At 43.3% G+C, this 17,312-nt stretch overlaps 1 protein-coding gene across 1 annotated transcript in view; it reads right to left on the reverse strand.

Moving 5' to 3' along the window:
* The window catches only part of LOC137540958 (collagen alpha-1(XVIII) chain-like), a 93,007-nt gene that overhangs the window by 5,990 nt on the left and 69,705 nt on the right, over positions 1-17,312 (reverse strand). The window contains exons 18-21 of the mRNA XM_068262131.1: positions 15,738-15,797; positions 13,068-13,136; positions 10,658-10,852; positions 7,218-7,333 (exon numbers count right to left, since the gene is read on the reverse strand). Of these exons, the coding sequence (XP_068118232.1) occupies positions 7,218-7,333; positions 10,658-10,852; positions 13,068-13,136; positions 15,738-15,797 (440 nt within the window). The remainder of the gene's footprint in view (positions 1-7,217; positions 7,334-10,657; positions 10,853-13,067; positions 13,137-15,737; positions 15,798-17,312) is intronic.

Genomic DNA, 17,312 nt, shown 5'->3' on the forward strand with positions numbered 1-17,312 from the left:
GGCAGGGAGGTTAAAGCATGTGAAAGTATTTAACTAGCCTCTTGTGTAAGGAAGAATACGTTCTTGAGATGTTTTTGAGGTGGAAGTAGCATGAGGATGTTACTGCAGTAATGTGTGGTTTAATTGAGAGCTTAGAGTCCAGAGTTAACTCCAGACAACAAGCATTAGGAGCTGAGGTTACTGGAATGTTTTCTACGTTGATGGTAACTACAACTGACTGTGCAGAGAAAGAAGGTGGAAATATCACAATTTCCATTTTATGAATGTTACTATTGAGGATTCAAGAAAGGCCACCCTGTTCTTTTGCACACTTTTTTGTGCTTTATGCATCTTGATAGCGATGATTATTCTTTTGTATAAGCATGTAATGCAATTGTTTTTACGTGTCGGTATTCAAAAACTTTTCTGGGCGAGCGGGGTCGGGACGTGAACTCTGGTCTTCTGTGTCAGAGGCAGAGCCCTTGGCCATTGTACAATCCAGCCACTTATGACTGTAATCTATTTATACTGTATATTGGCATTCAAAACAGACAAATGATAAGCGCTCAAGGATGCACCTGAATTGTAAGCCATCAGCTGGCAATGCAGAGCCCCCTAGGGCTGAATACATGCCTCTAATGCAAAACAGATGCAAAATTATGTGCTAAACTCTAATCTAAAAATTTGAGAGTGAATTTAAAACAGTGAAGGCAGCTAGCCACTAGTATACTTACATTTAATTTTGCACAGTGGGAAATATGGCAGTGCTTTCAAACAGACCTCATACCTGAATGGTTTAACTGCAATGGTGAGCAGAGCTCCAGAAACTGGACTATATTGCACACCCAGCATACACTGCAGGCAAAGAGAGGGAGGGGGAATTAGTGATTAAGCTGCATCAGTGGGCAGAGCTCCAGAACCTGGACTATATTACACACCCTGCATCACTATAGACCAAGGGGGGGTGTTAGCTTCAGTGATAATTAGTGCACAAATTATGACCTAATAGACTTCCCCACGGCGGTGACGTACCCCCTTGGGGAAGACCTACCTCTAACCTAGCGATAAAAACATAATTCCTCGTGCTGCTATTCATAAATGGTATACACATTTCATAAGACAAGCAAAACAGACAAATGATAAGCGCTCAAGGATGCACCTGAATTGTAAGCCATCAGCTGGCAATGCAGAGCCCCCTAGGGCTGAATACATGCCTCTAATGCAAAACAGATGCAAAATTATGTGCTAAACTCTAATCTAAAAATTTGAGAGTGAATTTAAAACAGTGAAGGCAGCTAGCACATAATTTTGCATCTGTTTTGCATTAGAGGCATGTATTCAGCCCTAGGGGGCTCTGCATTGCCAGCTGATGGCTTACAATTCAGGTGCATCCTTGAGCGCTTATCATTTGTCTGTTTTGCTTGTCTTATGAAATGTGTATACCATTTATGAATAGCAGCACGAGGAATTATGTTTTTATCGCTAGGTTAGAGGTAGGTCTTCCCCAAGGGGGTACGTCACCGCCGTGGGGAAGTCTATTAGGTCATAATTTGTGCACTAATTATCACTGAAGCTAACACCCCCCCTTGGTCTATAGTGATGCAGGGTGTGTAATATAGTCCAGGTTCTGGAGCTCTGCCCACTGATGCAGCTTAATCACTAATTCCTGCTCCCTCTCTTTGCCTGCAGTGTATGCTGGGTGTGCAATATAGTCCAGTTTCTGGAGCTCTGCTCACCATTGCAGTTAAACCATTCAGGTATGAGGTCTGTTTGAAAGCGCTGCCATATCTCCCACTGTGCAAAATTAAATGTAAGTATACTAGTGGCTAGCTGCCTTCACTGTTTTAAATTCACTCTCAAATTTTTAGATTAGAGTTTAGCACATAATTTTGCATCTGTTTTGCATTAGAGGCATGTATTCAGCCCTAGGGGGCTCTGCATTGCCAGCTGATGGCTTACAATTCAGGTGCATCCTTGAGTGCTTATCATTTGTCTGTTTTGCTTGTCTTATGAAATGTGTATACCATTTATGAATAGCAGCACGAGGAATTATGTTTTTATCGCTAGGTTAGAGGTAGGTCTTCCCCAAGGGGGTACGTCACCGCCGTGGGGAAGTCTATTAGGTCATAATTTGTGCACTAATTATCACTGAAGCTAACACCCCCCCTTGGTCTATAGTGATGCAGGGTGTGTAATATAGTCCAGGTTCTGGAGCTCTGCCCACTGATGCAGCTTAACCTCCCTGGCGGTTTAATTATTTTGCCAGGGAGGCTGCGGGAGGGTTTTTTTTAAATTAAAAAAAAAATATTTCATGCAGCCAACTGAAAGTTGGCTGCATGAAAGCCCACTAGAGGGCGCTCCGGAAGCGTACTTTCGATCGCCTCCGGCAATCGAAAGTAACAAGATAGGCCGCAATGAGCGGCCTATCTTGTTTCGCTTTCCTCGTCGCCATGGCGACGAGCGGAGTGACGTCATGGACGTCAGTCGACGTCCTGATGTCAGAGCCGCCCGATCCAGCCCCTAGCGCCGGCCGGAACTGTTTGTTCCGGCTGCGCTGGGCTCGGGCGGCTGGGGGGACCCTCTTTCGCCGCTGCACGCGGCGGATCGCCGCGGAGCGGCGGCGATCGGGCAGCACACGCGGCTGGCAAAGTGCCGGCTGCGTGTGCTGCTTTTTTCAGAACTCAAATCGGCCCAGCAGGGCCTGAGCGGCGACCTCCGGCGGCATACCCCGAGCTCAGCTCGGGATTACCGCCAAGGAGGTTAATCACTAATTCCCCCTCCCTCTCTTTGCCTGCAGTGTATGCTGGGTGTGCAATATAGTCCAGTTTCTGGAGCTCTGCTCACCATTGCAGTTAAACCATTCAGGTATGAGGTCTGTTTGAAAGCGCTGCCATATCTCCCACTGTGTATATTGGCATTGTTTTTGGTGTACTAGATCCTGTTCCTCTCTATGTTTACTTCCACTGGTGAATTGAGCATTGTTTTTGATGTACTAGAGCCTGTTCCTCTCTATGTTTACTTCCACTGGTGAATTGACCATTGTTTTTGGTGTACTAGAGCCTGTTCCTCTCTATGTTTACTTCCACTGGTGAATTGACCAATAGGTTTAGGTGGTTGTATTAATGTTTAGGTGAATTGGCCAATAAAGCGAGGTGTGTGGCTCTGGGGGAGTGCTTCGTATAATAATGAGAAGTTCCCCAATCCCCATCAGGTCCTCCATTTCGTAGGCCTCGATGCGATTAGCTGGTGGGCGTGGACTTTTACTATACAAATGTGTGTTGTGTGATTTGATTTTATTGTGCTGAGCGGCTTGTTAAAGGGCATGTACCCCAAAACAGAAGGCTGTAGCTGCTACACGGCATTTTATGGATCTTCAAAAAAGCTGATTAATACTTGGATGTGGTGAGGACCATTATCTCCAAACAAGATGTTACTATTGAGGAAACGGGATGACATAAATGCAGAAACAGCAAATAAAGGCCAGCGCCTTTTTGCTGTACTTTGGGATGCAATTACTTGTAACTTATTCCATACTCAGTCCTAACTGTTCCCTGGATAAGGTAACATTACAAATGTACACGGTCATATTTGGCACAAGCGTTACCTATAATCAGAATATCAGTAATCTTTGCATTAACTGCTGTCTCCTATCTTCACACTTACCTGCCCCCCTCTTCACAATTAACACTAGCTTCCCTCTCCATGCCAGCATTTGAGCATTGCAGTCTTTAGAGACACGACAAGTGTCCTTGTGCCAAAAGCTCCTGTTCTGCTGGGTAAGGGTTTGGTTGGACCCCAATGCTATTTTTGTTAAATATTTTGATTAAAACTTACCTACACAGTTATGCCATCCTTGGTAGATTCAGATCAGGTAGGATTCATCTCGGGACGTTATGCAGGGGATAATATTAGGAGATCAATTAATCTGATAGACCCCATTAATCATAATAAACTACCCTCAATACTAATGAGTCTCAATGCAGAAAAAGCCTTTGACAGGCTTAGTTGGCCCTTCCTCTTCCAAACACTATGGGTAATGGGATTTGAGGGCCCTTTTTTAAATATCCTATTTAAACTGTACTCATCTCCTCATGTAGCATTAAAAATCCCGTTTACTGATCCACACCAATTTTTCCCAATTTCAAATGGGACTCGTCAGGGTTGCCTCTTGTCCCCATTACTTTTTGCTTTGACTATTGAGCCTCTGGCTGCAAGGATAAGGGGCAACCCTGACATTTCCGGGATACGCATTGGGAACACAACCTTTAAAATCTCACTTTTCGCTGATGATGTGTTAATATCAGTAACTAATCCATATATCTCTCTTCCCAACATGCATGTGGAGCTCTCCAGGTTTGGTTATTTTTCAAATTATAAGATAAATGATAGCAAGACGGAGGCTCTCTCATTCTTTCTCCCAACCCAAACTGAAAGGGACATGAAGACGCGGTTTCCTTATAGATGGCAATTACATATTCTTAAATATCTCGGGGTTTTTCTCCCAAGAGATTCCGGGAAGTTAATACAATTTAACGTATCTCCCCTAATCTCCAGAATTTTAAAAGATCTGATTAAATGGAAAGATTACAGCAGGGCCGGGCCGAGGCATAGGCTGGAGAGGCTCCAGCCTCAGGGCGCTGTGTAGGAGGGGGCGCACAATTCATTCAGCTGTCATTCCTAATTGTGTATGACGCAGAAAGAAATAAGAAAAGTGGATACATAGCAGTGACTGCAAGCCAGATAACTAGATATTAAGGTGTTGGGGAGGTTGTGAGCCCTGTGGCCCTCTTAGTCTAATAGCAATCAGTGTGTGACAGCTGGGGTGGGAGGGATGGAGGGGCGCACTTTGGTGTCTCAGCCTTGGGTGCTGGAGGACCTTGTCCCTGCTCTGGATTACAGTATATCCTGGTTTGGCCGTATGACGGCATTTAAGATGAACTCTCTACCTAAATTGATATACGTATTCTCCACAATTCCTATGTGGATACCGCAGTCTATTCTGATCCCCCTTCAGAGGGCATTGTCACGATTTATTTGGCAAGGAAAAACACCCAGGATATCTAGATCTATACTTACTCTTCAAAGGCAGCATGGAGGCCTCTCAGTCCCTAACATATACAACTACTATGTGGCTAGTCAACTTAGACAGATGGTGGCATGGTTTGAGAGAAAACCTCACGCAAAATGGGCAAGGATAGAATTTGAGGCTTATACCCCCTCACACCCTAGTGCTTTCCTGTGGAAAAATATTTTACCTCCTGTGGAGGCCCTTAGGATCTACTCCTCTCTACGTTCTAACCTAAAATTATGGTCGGTCTTGGGAAGACGTATATCCTTACTTCCACAAGCCTCCTCGATGATCCCAATTTTTGGCAATCCCACTTTTGTACCAGGGCTGGGGCGCACAACCACTTCGGTATGGGCCCAAAAGGATATATGGTTTATTGGTGATTTACTTAACCCCTTTACAGGTAGATTGTACTCATTTGATGATCTTAAGGACCGTATTGCATTAACAAATGCCAATTATTTACAGTACATGCAGATCCGTCATTTTATACTTTCTATATCTCCTACCCTGGAATTCGCAAACAAAACAGAATTAGAAGCAATTATGGATGCTGGCCCTACGCAAAAAGGACTCATATCCTCTTTCTACACGTGGCTTAACTCGCCTTTACGCTCTGCATCAGATTATAAACATAAATATATGAGATACTGGGACCAAGAATTGAACTCAGATACCACTTTGGACACTTGGTCAAAAATATGGTTAAATGCAGCTAAAACTTCAATCTGCGTAACAACGAAAGAAAATATTTACAAGATTATGTTTCTTTGGTACCAAACTCCAGTCAGACTTCATAAATGGAACCCATCAATATCCCCGGGATGCTGGAGAAAGTGCAATCAACCAGGTACTATCCACCACCTGTTCTGGTCATGCCCTGGAATACAGTCCTTCTGGACAGAAGTGATCAATCTAATAAAGCGCTATACTGATATAGCAGTACCCTTAGACCCTTGGATCTGCATATTAGCAAAACCAATACCTAAACTGAAATCCCATAGACAGCGGTTACTAAATCACTTTTTAACTGCTGCTAGGTGTGTCATATCAAAACACTGGAGGGATCCTCTCTCGCCTAATGTTATGGAGGTACTGAATAGAGTGAAATATATCTATAAATTAGAGCACTTGACAGCTGTTGTCCAGGATAAAATGCATTTATTTGACAAAATATGGGCTGACATTGTCCTGTAATTATATTTGCAATGTTATGACTTTTTTTTACAATTGAGTATTGGATGCTGGCAGGACTCTTCCTTCCTTTCTTTTCTTCTGTTCTTTCTGCTTTTTCTTCTTTTCCTCCCTTTCTCTATTCTGTCTTTCAAATCTATCTTCTCCCAAGGAGGTCTGGTCTGTGTGGGTGTGCGATTGGCTAAGATTGTTTTTGTAGTAAAATTCGACCCCTTTAGGCTTAAAGGAGGTCTGACGCATATCCATGCAGGCTAGAGGCTTATTGGGAATGAAACAACCTCCATAGATTACAACCTAATGAGCTAGAGTCGTACACTATTTTGTAGAATTATGTTGTATTAGAATCTCCATTAATATAAGCTATCAGTATCCGCTATGTTAGCAGATAATGGTAGAATGACAGTGGAATGTTGTTATATTTTCTTGAAAAATTTGAAAATAAAAATTTTAAATACAAAAAAAAAAAAAACTTACCTACACAGCTGTGAGGGGCTGCTTGTATCATTTGGTGAAAATATGTTGCCAAATAATAAACCATGGCCCTTATTGGCTTTAAAAATCCTCTTGTGCTATTAAAACACACAATTTAGTGCTACATGGCTTTATGTGTATGGTTTGTGCATTTGAGTATCATTGAAGTTCAGTTTCTAGATTTTTAGAACTGAAACTGCAAAATTTAGTATGAATTGCCTTAAGCATTTTCACAAACAATATAAGTACACAGGAAGTTTATCCTTACATCTTTCACCCCTTTGGCCTCTTGGATTGGCAGGCCAGTACAGCTCATTTTCTACTTACAACCAATTGAATATACTAATTTTGCTGCGTCTTGGTGCGTAAAACAATGTAATCCATTTTTATCTCAGCTATTAAAGTATTTTTTTTTATAGCACTGACCAATTAGTGGCACATTCGGTCTTTTATGATTATATGTCATCCAAGTATGTACTCAATGTGAAATTCTGATGGCACTTACCAAAGGGGGTCAGTAAGGATGTTTCTTCCATTGAAAGAGTAAATTGGGACATCTGTTTTGTGAAGTGATAATTTACTATCAAAGAGGGAGCTCCAGTTGCTGAAAATACGTTCACCCTAGAAAAATTACATGAAATAAATAGTTTATATTTCATACTGTCCACCATTTTAGCATTTGTGCAAACAAGGGTCACTATGCTTGTATTACTAAAGCTTTGTACACAAGCTCAACTAAAGTATTTTTAAACATCCAACAAATTACAGATTTGACAGTGTTGGACAACAATCCTGTGCAAAAATGTAGCCAAACGACATGACGAGTGACCAATATCAGGCATTTTACCTGATCCGTCAGATGGATCAACTCACACAACTGTTAAGCAGATACTGTGCCGTCAGGGGCGTTACTAGGCCCCACCAGGCCCAGCCTGCAGAAATTCTGAGTGCCCCCCGGGCCCGCTCGGGGCCGTTTTGGGGGGCTGGAGGGGTCGCAGCATGAGGGGAAAGCCATGGCCACACTCGGCAGGGAGGGGGGACTTTCCCCCCCCTCACCTCGGGCCGCTCCCCTCCAGAATAAATTACTGTCTGGGCAGCGGCGGGCAGTGTCTGGGCAGCAGCAGCTACATACCTTCCATGCGCTCCAGCGTGCGTTCCTCTCTCTAGTCTCTGACGCGACTGCCTGTATAAAAACAGCGTATTTGATTTTTTAAAGGTAAAAATACATTTTTACATCTAAACATTTCTGATCTGCTCTCGTAGGAAATTACAGTGATGTAATTACTGTAAAAAACTATTTGCCCCCTTCCTGATTTCTTATTCTTTTGCATGTTTGTCACACTTAAATGTTTCTGCTCATCAAAAACCATTAACTATTAGTCAAAGATAACATCATTGAACACAAAATGTAGTTTTAAATGATGGTTTTTATTATGTAGTGAAAAACTCCAAATCTACATGGCCCTGTGTGAAAAAGTGATTGCCCCCCTTGTTAAAAAAATAACTTAACTGTGGTTTATCACACCTGAGTTCAATTTCTGTAGTTACCCCCAGGCCTGATTACTGCCACACCTGTTTCAATCAAGAAATCACTTAAATGGGAGCTATCTGACACAGAGAAGTAGACCAAAAGCACCTCAAAAGCTAGACATCATGCCAAGATCCAAAGAAATTCAGGAACAAATGAGAACAAAAGTAATTGAGATCTATCAGTCTGGTAAAGGTTATAAAGCCATTTCTAAAGCTTTGGGACTCCAGCGAACCACAGTTAGAGCCATTATCCACAAATGGCAAAAACATGGAACAGTGATGAACCTTCCCAGGAGTGGCCGGCTGACCAAAATGACCCCAAGAGCGCAGAGAAAACTCATCCGAGAGGCCGCAAAAGACCCCAGGACAACATCTAAAGAACTGCAGGCCTCACTTGCCTCAATTAAGGTCAGTGTTCATGACTCCACCATAAGAAAGAGACTGGGCAAAAACGGCCTGCATGGCAGATATCCAAGGCGCAAACCACTTTTAAGCAAAAAGAACATTAAGGCTCGTCTCAATTTTGCTAAAAAACATCTCAAAGATTGCCAAGACTTTTGGGAAAATACCTTGTGGACCAACAAGACAAAAGTTGAACTTTTTGGAAGGTGCGTGTCCCGTTACATCTGGCGTAGAAGTAACACAGCATTTCAGCAAAAGAACATCATACCAACAGTAAAATATGGTGGTGGTAGTGTGATGGTCTGGGGTTGTTTTGCTGCTTCAGGACCTGGAAGGCTTGCTGTGATAGATGGAACCATGAATTCTACTGTCTACCAAAAAATCCTGAAGAAGAATGTCCGGCCATCTGTTCGTCAACTCAAGCTGAAGCGATCTTGGGTGCTGCAGCAGGACAATGACCCAAAACACACCAGCAAAGCCACCTCTGAATGGCTGAATAAAAACAAAATGAAGACTTTGGAGTGGCGTAGTCAAAGTCCTGACCTGAATCCTATTGAGATGTTGTGGCATGACCTTAAAAAGGTGATTCATGCTAGAAAACCCTCAAATAAAGCTGAATTACAACAATTCTGCAAAGATGAGTGGGCCAAAATTCCTCCAGAGCACTGTAAAAGACTCGTTGCAAGTTATCGCAAACGCTTGATTGCAGTTATTGCTGCTAAGGGTGGCCCAACCAGTTATTAGGTTCAGGGGGCAATATCTTTTTCACACAGGGCCATGTAGGTTTGGAGTTTTTTTCCTTACTAAATAATAAAAACCATAATTTAAAACTGCATTTTGTGTTCAATTATGTTATCTTTGACGTGTGACAAACATGCAAAAGAATAAGAAATCAGGAAGGGGGCAAATAGTTTTTCCCATTACTGTATGTATGTAAACAGACTTCAATTCCACTTTAAGCTTTAGGGAACACATGCATGTAAATAAATCAGTCTAATTCTCCAAAGAGCGACAGATTGTACCACTCACACCATTAAATAAATAAAGGGGCTGTTCTGGCATAGAGGCTTATTGTGTTGGGACTTAAATAAGCGAAAACAGGAACTGAGGTCAGTCTACACGCAAACAATCCTTAACCCCTGCAACCAAAACACATGCTCACAACAAGCTGGAACACTGACAGTAATACAAACATGTTATTTGTCAAAATGGAGGATCTTAGAAGGAGGAAAAAAAAGATTGCAGTATGTTTTGTACTGTGTACCTGAAGGAAAAAAAGTGCCCAATTTGGATACTTCAGTACAGGAAAGCCTTTGAATGATACAGAGCCTTCTCCTGTCCCCCTCCACCTTGCCATTTCAGTGCTGGGATGCCCCAAAGTCATCGACAAACCTTGTCAACAGAACATGACCACAGTGCACAGGCATGGAGATGAACAGGCTTGTTTTTTTTCCTCCAAGCCCGAGCAACTGCTCAGTGTTAGTACACAGGCACGAGCTGTCCTGTGCATGCACTGTGCAGCCATGGTTGTTTGCATCCGGAAGCGCAACCGAAAGCTTCAGGGGGGCCCAGCACTGCTACAGCGAAGTGAAGAAAGCCTCTGCAAGATTTATCAGCTTACCTCTACTGATGCAAGTGCTCGTCTTTCTTTTTTTAGTTTCAAAAGGAAAAAAGCTCAAGGTAAAGTACACAAGTAATGCCAAATGGTTACCAATGCAGGGGTTAGACATAAAAAACATTTGCCATCAATTAGAAAATACATGCTAAAATAAATCTACAGTGTCCAATATCAAAAGGGAAAGGGTGGCTCAAGGGTAGGTCCAGCTTCTGCCAATTGAGCCAGGGATATGGAGTAAGGAAAGGGAATAAGAAATCATGAAACAAAGAAGAACAATCAAATTACTCCAAAGCCGAGTCAATCTTCCACCAGAGCCGAAAGTTGTAGCATAACAGACGTTGTCTTTCTTTTTTTAATGTCACAGGTTCGCTTTAACATTCACAGGCAACCCTTACCTTCAAGTTCACTATGGGAAGATGTCTATCTGCGCTCTTTACTATTGACCACAGGGATTGGCTGGAGGAAGCTAGAATGGCTCTAAATGTCCCAAAGAGGGACATCTCCTGGGCTTGACGATAACACTGAAGGTCAGCTCCTCGAATTCCACTCATGCGTCCAGACAAAGGAATATTAAGTGCTACCAAGCGAAGCTGGAAATATCATGGGAGAGATGGAGTGAATACAAGAGTGAAAAGATAAAGACATGTGGTCTAGACCCACAACTATTAGTAAACTTGGCCCCAATATCATTAGATTGTATCTACTGTACCTGTCTGTAAATCTCAAAGTTCAAATAGTTTAAATAATGAATTCCAACAGAAAATAATGAAAAATACTATTAATGTGTATAATATTGACTCTGCTTATACCATGGAGAACTAAATGATGGGCCCACTTACACTTAAATGTCCATTCTATTATTAGCGGCTTCTGATTTGTACCATTATTTGATAATACCTACGTGCCTATGTCTATCAGTTTTGCATGTATACTGTATACGGTTTGGCCTTAAAGGACATCCGAGGTGGAAAATAAATAGTCCGACCTGGTCCCGACCTGGACAGAAACTGTCATTTGCATACCTGATTTTTAACTTAATTTCAGGCAGAGAAAGTAAAAAAGTTTTCCACATTTTGTCATATTACTGCCACAAACATGAATCAATTTTATTGGAATTCCACATGAAAGACCAACACAAAGTGGTGTACACTTGAGAAGTGGAACGAAAATCATACATGATTCCAAACATTTTTTACAAATAAATAACTGCAAAGTGGTGTGTGCATAATTATTCGGCCCCCTTCGATCTGAGTGCAGTCAGTTGCCTATAGACATTGCCTGATGAGTGCTAATGACTAAATAGAGCACACCTGTGTGTAATCTAATGTCAGTACAAATACAGCTGCTCTGTGAGGGCTTTAGAGGTTGTCTAAGAGAATATTGGGAGCAACAATGCCGTGAAGTCCAAAGAACACACAAGACAGGTCCAAGACAGGTCAGGGATCAAGTCATTGAGAAATTTAAAGCAGGCTTAGGCTACAAAAAGATTTCCAAAGCCTTGAACATCCCAAGGAGCACTGTTCAAGCGATCATTCAGAAATGGAAGGAGTATGGCACAACTGTAAACCTACCAAGACAAGGCCATCCACCTAAACTCACAGGCCGAACAAGGAGAGCGCTGATCAGAAATGCAGTCAAGAGGCCCATGGTGACTCTGGACGAGCTGCAGAGATCTACAGCTCAGGTGGGAGACTCTGTCCATAGGACAACTATTAGTCATGCACTGCACAAAGTTGGCCTTTATGGAAGAGTGGCAAGAAGAAAGGCATTGTTAACACAAAGCATAAGAAGTCCCGTTTGCAGTTTGCCACAAGCCACGCGGGGGACACAGCACCATGTGGAAGAAGGTGCTCTGGTCAGATGAGACCAAAATGGAACTTTTTGGCCACAATGCAAAACGCTATGTGTGGCAGAAAACTAACACTGCACATCACTCTGAACACACCATCCCCACTGTCAAATATGGTGGTGGCAGCATCATGCTCGGGGGGTGCATCTCTTCAGCACGGACAGGGAAGCTGGTCAGAGTTGATGGGAAGATGGATGGAGCCAAATACAGGGCAATCTTGGAAGAAAACCTCTTGAAGTCTGCAAAAGACTTGATACTGGGGCGGAGGTTCACCTTCCAGCAGGACAATGACCCTAAACATAAAGCCAGGGCAACAATGGAATGGTTTAAAACAAAACATATCTATGTGTTAGAATGGCCCAGTCAAAGTCCAGATCTAAATCCAATCGAGAATCTGTGGCAAGATCTGAAAACTGCTCTTCACAAATGCTGTCCATCTAATCTGACTGAGCTGGAGCTGTTTTGCAAAGAAGAATAGGCAAGGATTTCAGTCTCTAGATGTGCAAAGCTGGCAGAGACATACCCTAAAAGACTGGCAGCTGCAAAAGGTGGTTCTACAAAGTACTGACTCAGGGGGCCGAATAATTACGCACACACCACTTTGCAGTTATTTATTTGTAAAAAAATGTTTGGAATGATGTATGATGTTCATTCCACTTCTCATGTGTACACCACTTTGTATTGGTCTTTCATGTGGAATGCCAATAAAATTGATGCCTGTTTGTGGCAGTAATGTGACAAAATGTGGAAAACTTCAAGGGGGCCGAATACTTTTGCAACCCACCGTAATTGTATATTGTTATATAGCCCCATTATCCCACTGAGGCTAAGCCAAGGTGATTTATTATGTGTATTTGTGTGGGCTTGTGCCCCTGTAGCAATGCTGCCAAATGCGGTAAGATGTTAGTTCCTTGCTGCAAAATACATCATTATTTACACACAAAGGATCATCTTACTGAGGGACTTCTTGGGTTCACACCGGGTACAACTGGCACCAAATCTGGCAGGTCTTTATAGTCTACATCCTGACAAAAGGAAACAAAAACACTGTAACAGAGAAATCACCAATTACAGTATATACAGCACACAGAGATGGGAAGATTAGTGGAGAAATAAGTCACTGCAGTTCTAAAAGTATTGGTATGATTTAGCAATTATGTGAATCTAATATGACAAATTATGAGCAAATCATAGCACTAAGGAGACGGGATAGCTTTTGTTGCTGTAACCATCAAACTAATGTATTTGGAAACCCTTTGTCATACTATACAAGCAGACCTATTATTTCTAAAGTTAAGCCCCCCCCCCCCTAATGTGCTAAGGCACACCCCTTCTTGCACAAGTGACTGCTCCTGTCACTTATAGCAGTAGTTCAGTTCCCTATTAATACAGTCATGTGATGAGATAGTAAAACTGCATTAATTAGCAATACTACATGTCTGTACTTTATGCATTAACTATATTTAAAATACATGGCTAGCTCCACCAAATTAATTTCCTGTTGAGATGACAGTACAGTCTTATTGAAGAGACAGCTCTCTTCCAACAGCTTTCCAAACTCCATCCCCTATCTCATTATCACCCACATAAGTAGGGGCAAGTGAGCTCCCATGTTGCTGGCATACTGACATGGTGATGGGACTTTAGCACCTTTTCTTCTTCCAACAGGCCTAACTCTCATAGACTAACATCAAGTAGTGCATGTGCATGCACAGAAAAAGTTTTTTTTAGCATCCCCCGCTAAAATCTTTATTTTTTTGCAGAGTGGGAGTGTTTTACCTTGTGCACAGGTAAACCTGGTATGCACTCAAAAATGTATGGACAGAAGGTTTCACCACGGTGCAAAAGAGGATCTGTTGTTTCCTCGCTCTTGCTTACTTTCTTCAATAATAGTATTTACTGTCTTTGTACTTTTGGAGGCTGCTGCCCCTTTAATTATCTTGGGCACGTAATGCTCAGCCTTTCTGGCTCTCTGATCGCGGTGGGAGGGTGTGCATATGTCCCTATGGGTGGTGTGTGTTACTGCATCCTGTCCTTTCCTTTAGGAGGATGCTGATCACACACAAATCTGGCGTTTAATGCCCATTACCTTGGTTACGCCGCAGGCCGAGCTCGCTCTGCTTTTGGGCTTCCTGGTCCCAGTCGCCCTCTGTAGTGACATTTGTATGCGCTACTTCAGTGCGGCCCGTCATGGAGGGGAGGGACGCTGCATCCTGCACCGCGACCAATAAGAGGAGGAGGCTGTATGAGGCGTGTATTTATACACGTCCTCAGCATTGCGTAGCGAGTTCATACTTAGCCGCCATGTAAGCCACAGTATCTGTGAACAATTGTTGGATCATCCGTGGGCTGACTGAGTGTGGGTCATCAGAACTGGTGATGTATCATATTTTTCATATGTGAACTGTATGCTGCAACTTTTTATGATCACAGGCGATTAAAACGTATTGTTGTTTCATCGGTGCCCATGTGTTACCTCATTTGATGCTGAAGATTGCCCATCTAGTTTCTTTACATGTGGAGGCACAAATGAGTTATCAAGCAATTTCCTTGTGTGATCAATAATCAGTGGACACTTAGGAGTGCGGGGATAGCTGTTTTCCCTGCGGGACTTGGAGAGGATTAACACTGCAAGTCATTTCAGGTATACATAAAAGCAGTGAGCAGCTAAGGACCACTGTTTTGGGAGATATCCCCTTTGTTAAGCTGCTGAAAGCTCCTGGGGCAGCATCCCAAGCAAATTTGTGCACCATGCCGACTCCCATCTCCACAGCAAGGACTAGCAATCAATCGCTGGGTGTCGTCTACATCACAGTATGAAACCACATGACAGCAAGTGACCAGTCCCAGGGCAATTCACGGACCTTCAGCCCGCTGTCATTGTGACTATGCATAATATGCATGTTTTGATTTTACATATTAAGTGGTGGTTCACCATCAGATCCACTCTTGATTCCTCCCTGGTAGGTGGGGTTGGCTGGTAGAGGATGACTTTTTTAACTTGCGGTGCTGATCCTCGTTTGCACTGTTGTTCTGTAGCCGTTTAAAGTACTAGGGCTGGATCTTAGCATGCATAGTTTTCTGTTTTATAGCCATTGGGAGCTCCAGAACTTGGCTTGTAAGAAGGTTAGTGTATGTAAACTTCGGACTCTAACTGCATCTTGTGCAGGTGGTAGGAGAGTGGATGTGAAACCTTCTGTCCGTAAACTTTGAGTAGAAAACATCAATACTAAAACCAAGAAGATCTTCTGTGCCAGCATGGTGGCGTAGTGGTTAGCGATCTTCCCTTGCAAGCGCTGGGCCCCCGGTTCGACTCCCAGCTGGGTCAACATCTGCAAGGAGTTTGTATGTTCTCTTTGTGTCTGTGTGGGTTTCCTCCAGGTACTCTGGTTTCCTCACACACCCACAAAAACATACAGATAGGTTAATTAGTTTCCCCAAAAAATTGGTCCTAGACTACGATACATACACTACACTAGGGATTAGATTGTAAGCCCCTCTGAGGGACAGTTAGTGACAAGACAATATATACTCTGTACAGCGCTGCGGAAGATGTTGACGCTATATAAATACTAAATAATAATAATAATACTTACATAAAACAAAATAAACACAAATGTACTCACTGATAATTCCTCTGGCACTGAGGGGTCATCAGCCGAGAAACTGGGATCAGACTCTTCCAGCTACAAAATAAGGACAGTTGTTTGAATGTCAGGAGTACAAATTTAACACACATAAACAAAAGGGTTCCAGTCATTTAAAACATTTGACTACAAACATAGTAAAAAAGTAAAACAGCCAAATGTAATGGATCATTCTTTTTAAATGGGGAAATATTGAGCTTGGGATATGCACACGATGATGCATAGAAGTTCCTATTTTCTTAATTCCTCTTCCTCCAAGTTAGATGTTGATGTGTGAAGTAAGCATGATGAAACTAGCTTTGTGGCCAATGAGATGCTAATAATTCTGAATTGATACACATTTTATGCAACTTGCTGTTGCATTTGATTGGCCTATTTCTAAGTTGTGTACATACAGGGGTGCCACTTGCCATTTTGTCACTCCAGGCAAGAAAGCGTCCACTACTAGAAGGAGGCACAAAAAAGGACAGAAGGAGGCACAGGGGGACTGAAGTAGGCACACAAGGGGACAGAAGGAGGCACAAAGTGGGGCAGGAGGAGGCACAAAGGGGGGCATAAGGAGGCACAATGGGGGACAGATAGAGGCACAAAGGGGGACAAAATGAGGCACAGGAGGAAAGAAGGGGGCACAGGGGGACTGAAGGAGCACACAGAGGACAGAAGGAGACACAAAGGGGGCAGAAGGAGGCACGATGGGGGACAGAAAAAAGAACAAAGGGGGCAGAAGGAGGCACAGGAAGACAGTAGGAGGCACAAAGGGGAACAGAAGAAGGCAGAGGGGGGTGTAAGGAGGCACAGGGAAACAGAAGGAGGCAGAGGGGGACAGACAGAGCAACAGGGAGACAGAAGAAGGCACAAAGGAGTACAGAAGGAGGCACAGGGGGACAGAGGAAGGCGCAGGGGACAAAGGTGGCACATGGAGACAGAATGAGGCACAAAGGGAGACAGAAGGAGGCAGAGTGGGACTGAAGGAGCGACAGGAGGGCAGAGGTAGCACAGGGGGGCAAATAAACGCACAAGGGGACATATGGAGGCACAGTTGGACAGAAAGAGGCAGAGGTGGCACAGGGGTGCTGAAGGAGGCACATGGAGACAGGAGGAGGCACAAAGGGAGACAGAAGGACAAACAGGGGGTCAGACATGGCACAAGGGACTGAAGGAGGCACAAGGAGAAAGAAGGAGGCACAAAATGGACAAAAGGAGGCACAAAGGGGGGGGGGGGGGAAGGATGTACAAGGCACAGAGGGACACAGTGGCAGCTATCTGCAACTTATGCTAAGCAGATGCAGCAGAAGCAAGTAATAGAACGCCCATGGGGTGGGGCTTAGTCAGGGGGCATGGCTTCATCCAGCGGGCGTGGCTTCATCCAGCAACATGGCGCCCCTAGGACCAATGGCACTCCAGGCAATGGCCTGTACTGCCTATGCCTAGAGGCTCCCCTGTGTACATATGAATTAACCTGGAATAATTAATATCTCATTGACTATCCCCTGGTGAAACATCACTGCTCTTCAGCTCTATGAATAGTCAATGATATGCTATTAATTCTAAATT

This window comes from Hyperolius riggenbachi, chromosome 12 (assembly GCF_040937935.1).
Source record: "Hyperolius riggenbachi isolate aHypRig1 chromosome 12, aHypRig1.pri, whole genome shotgun sequence".
Taxonomy (NCBI): domain Eukaryota; kingdom Metazoa; phylum Chordata; class Amphibia; order Anura; family Hyperoliidae; genus Hyperolius; species Hyperolius riggenbachi.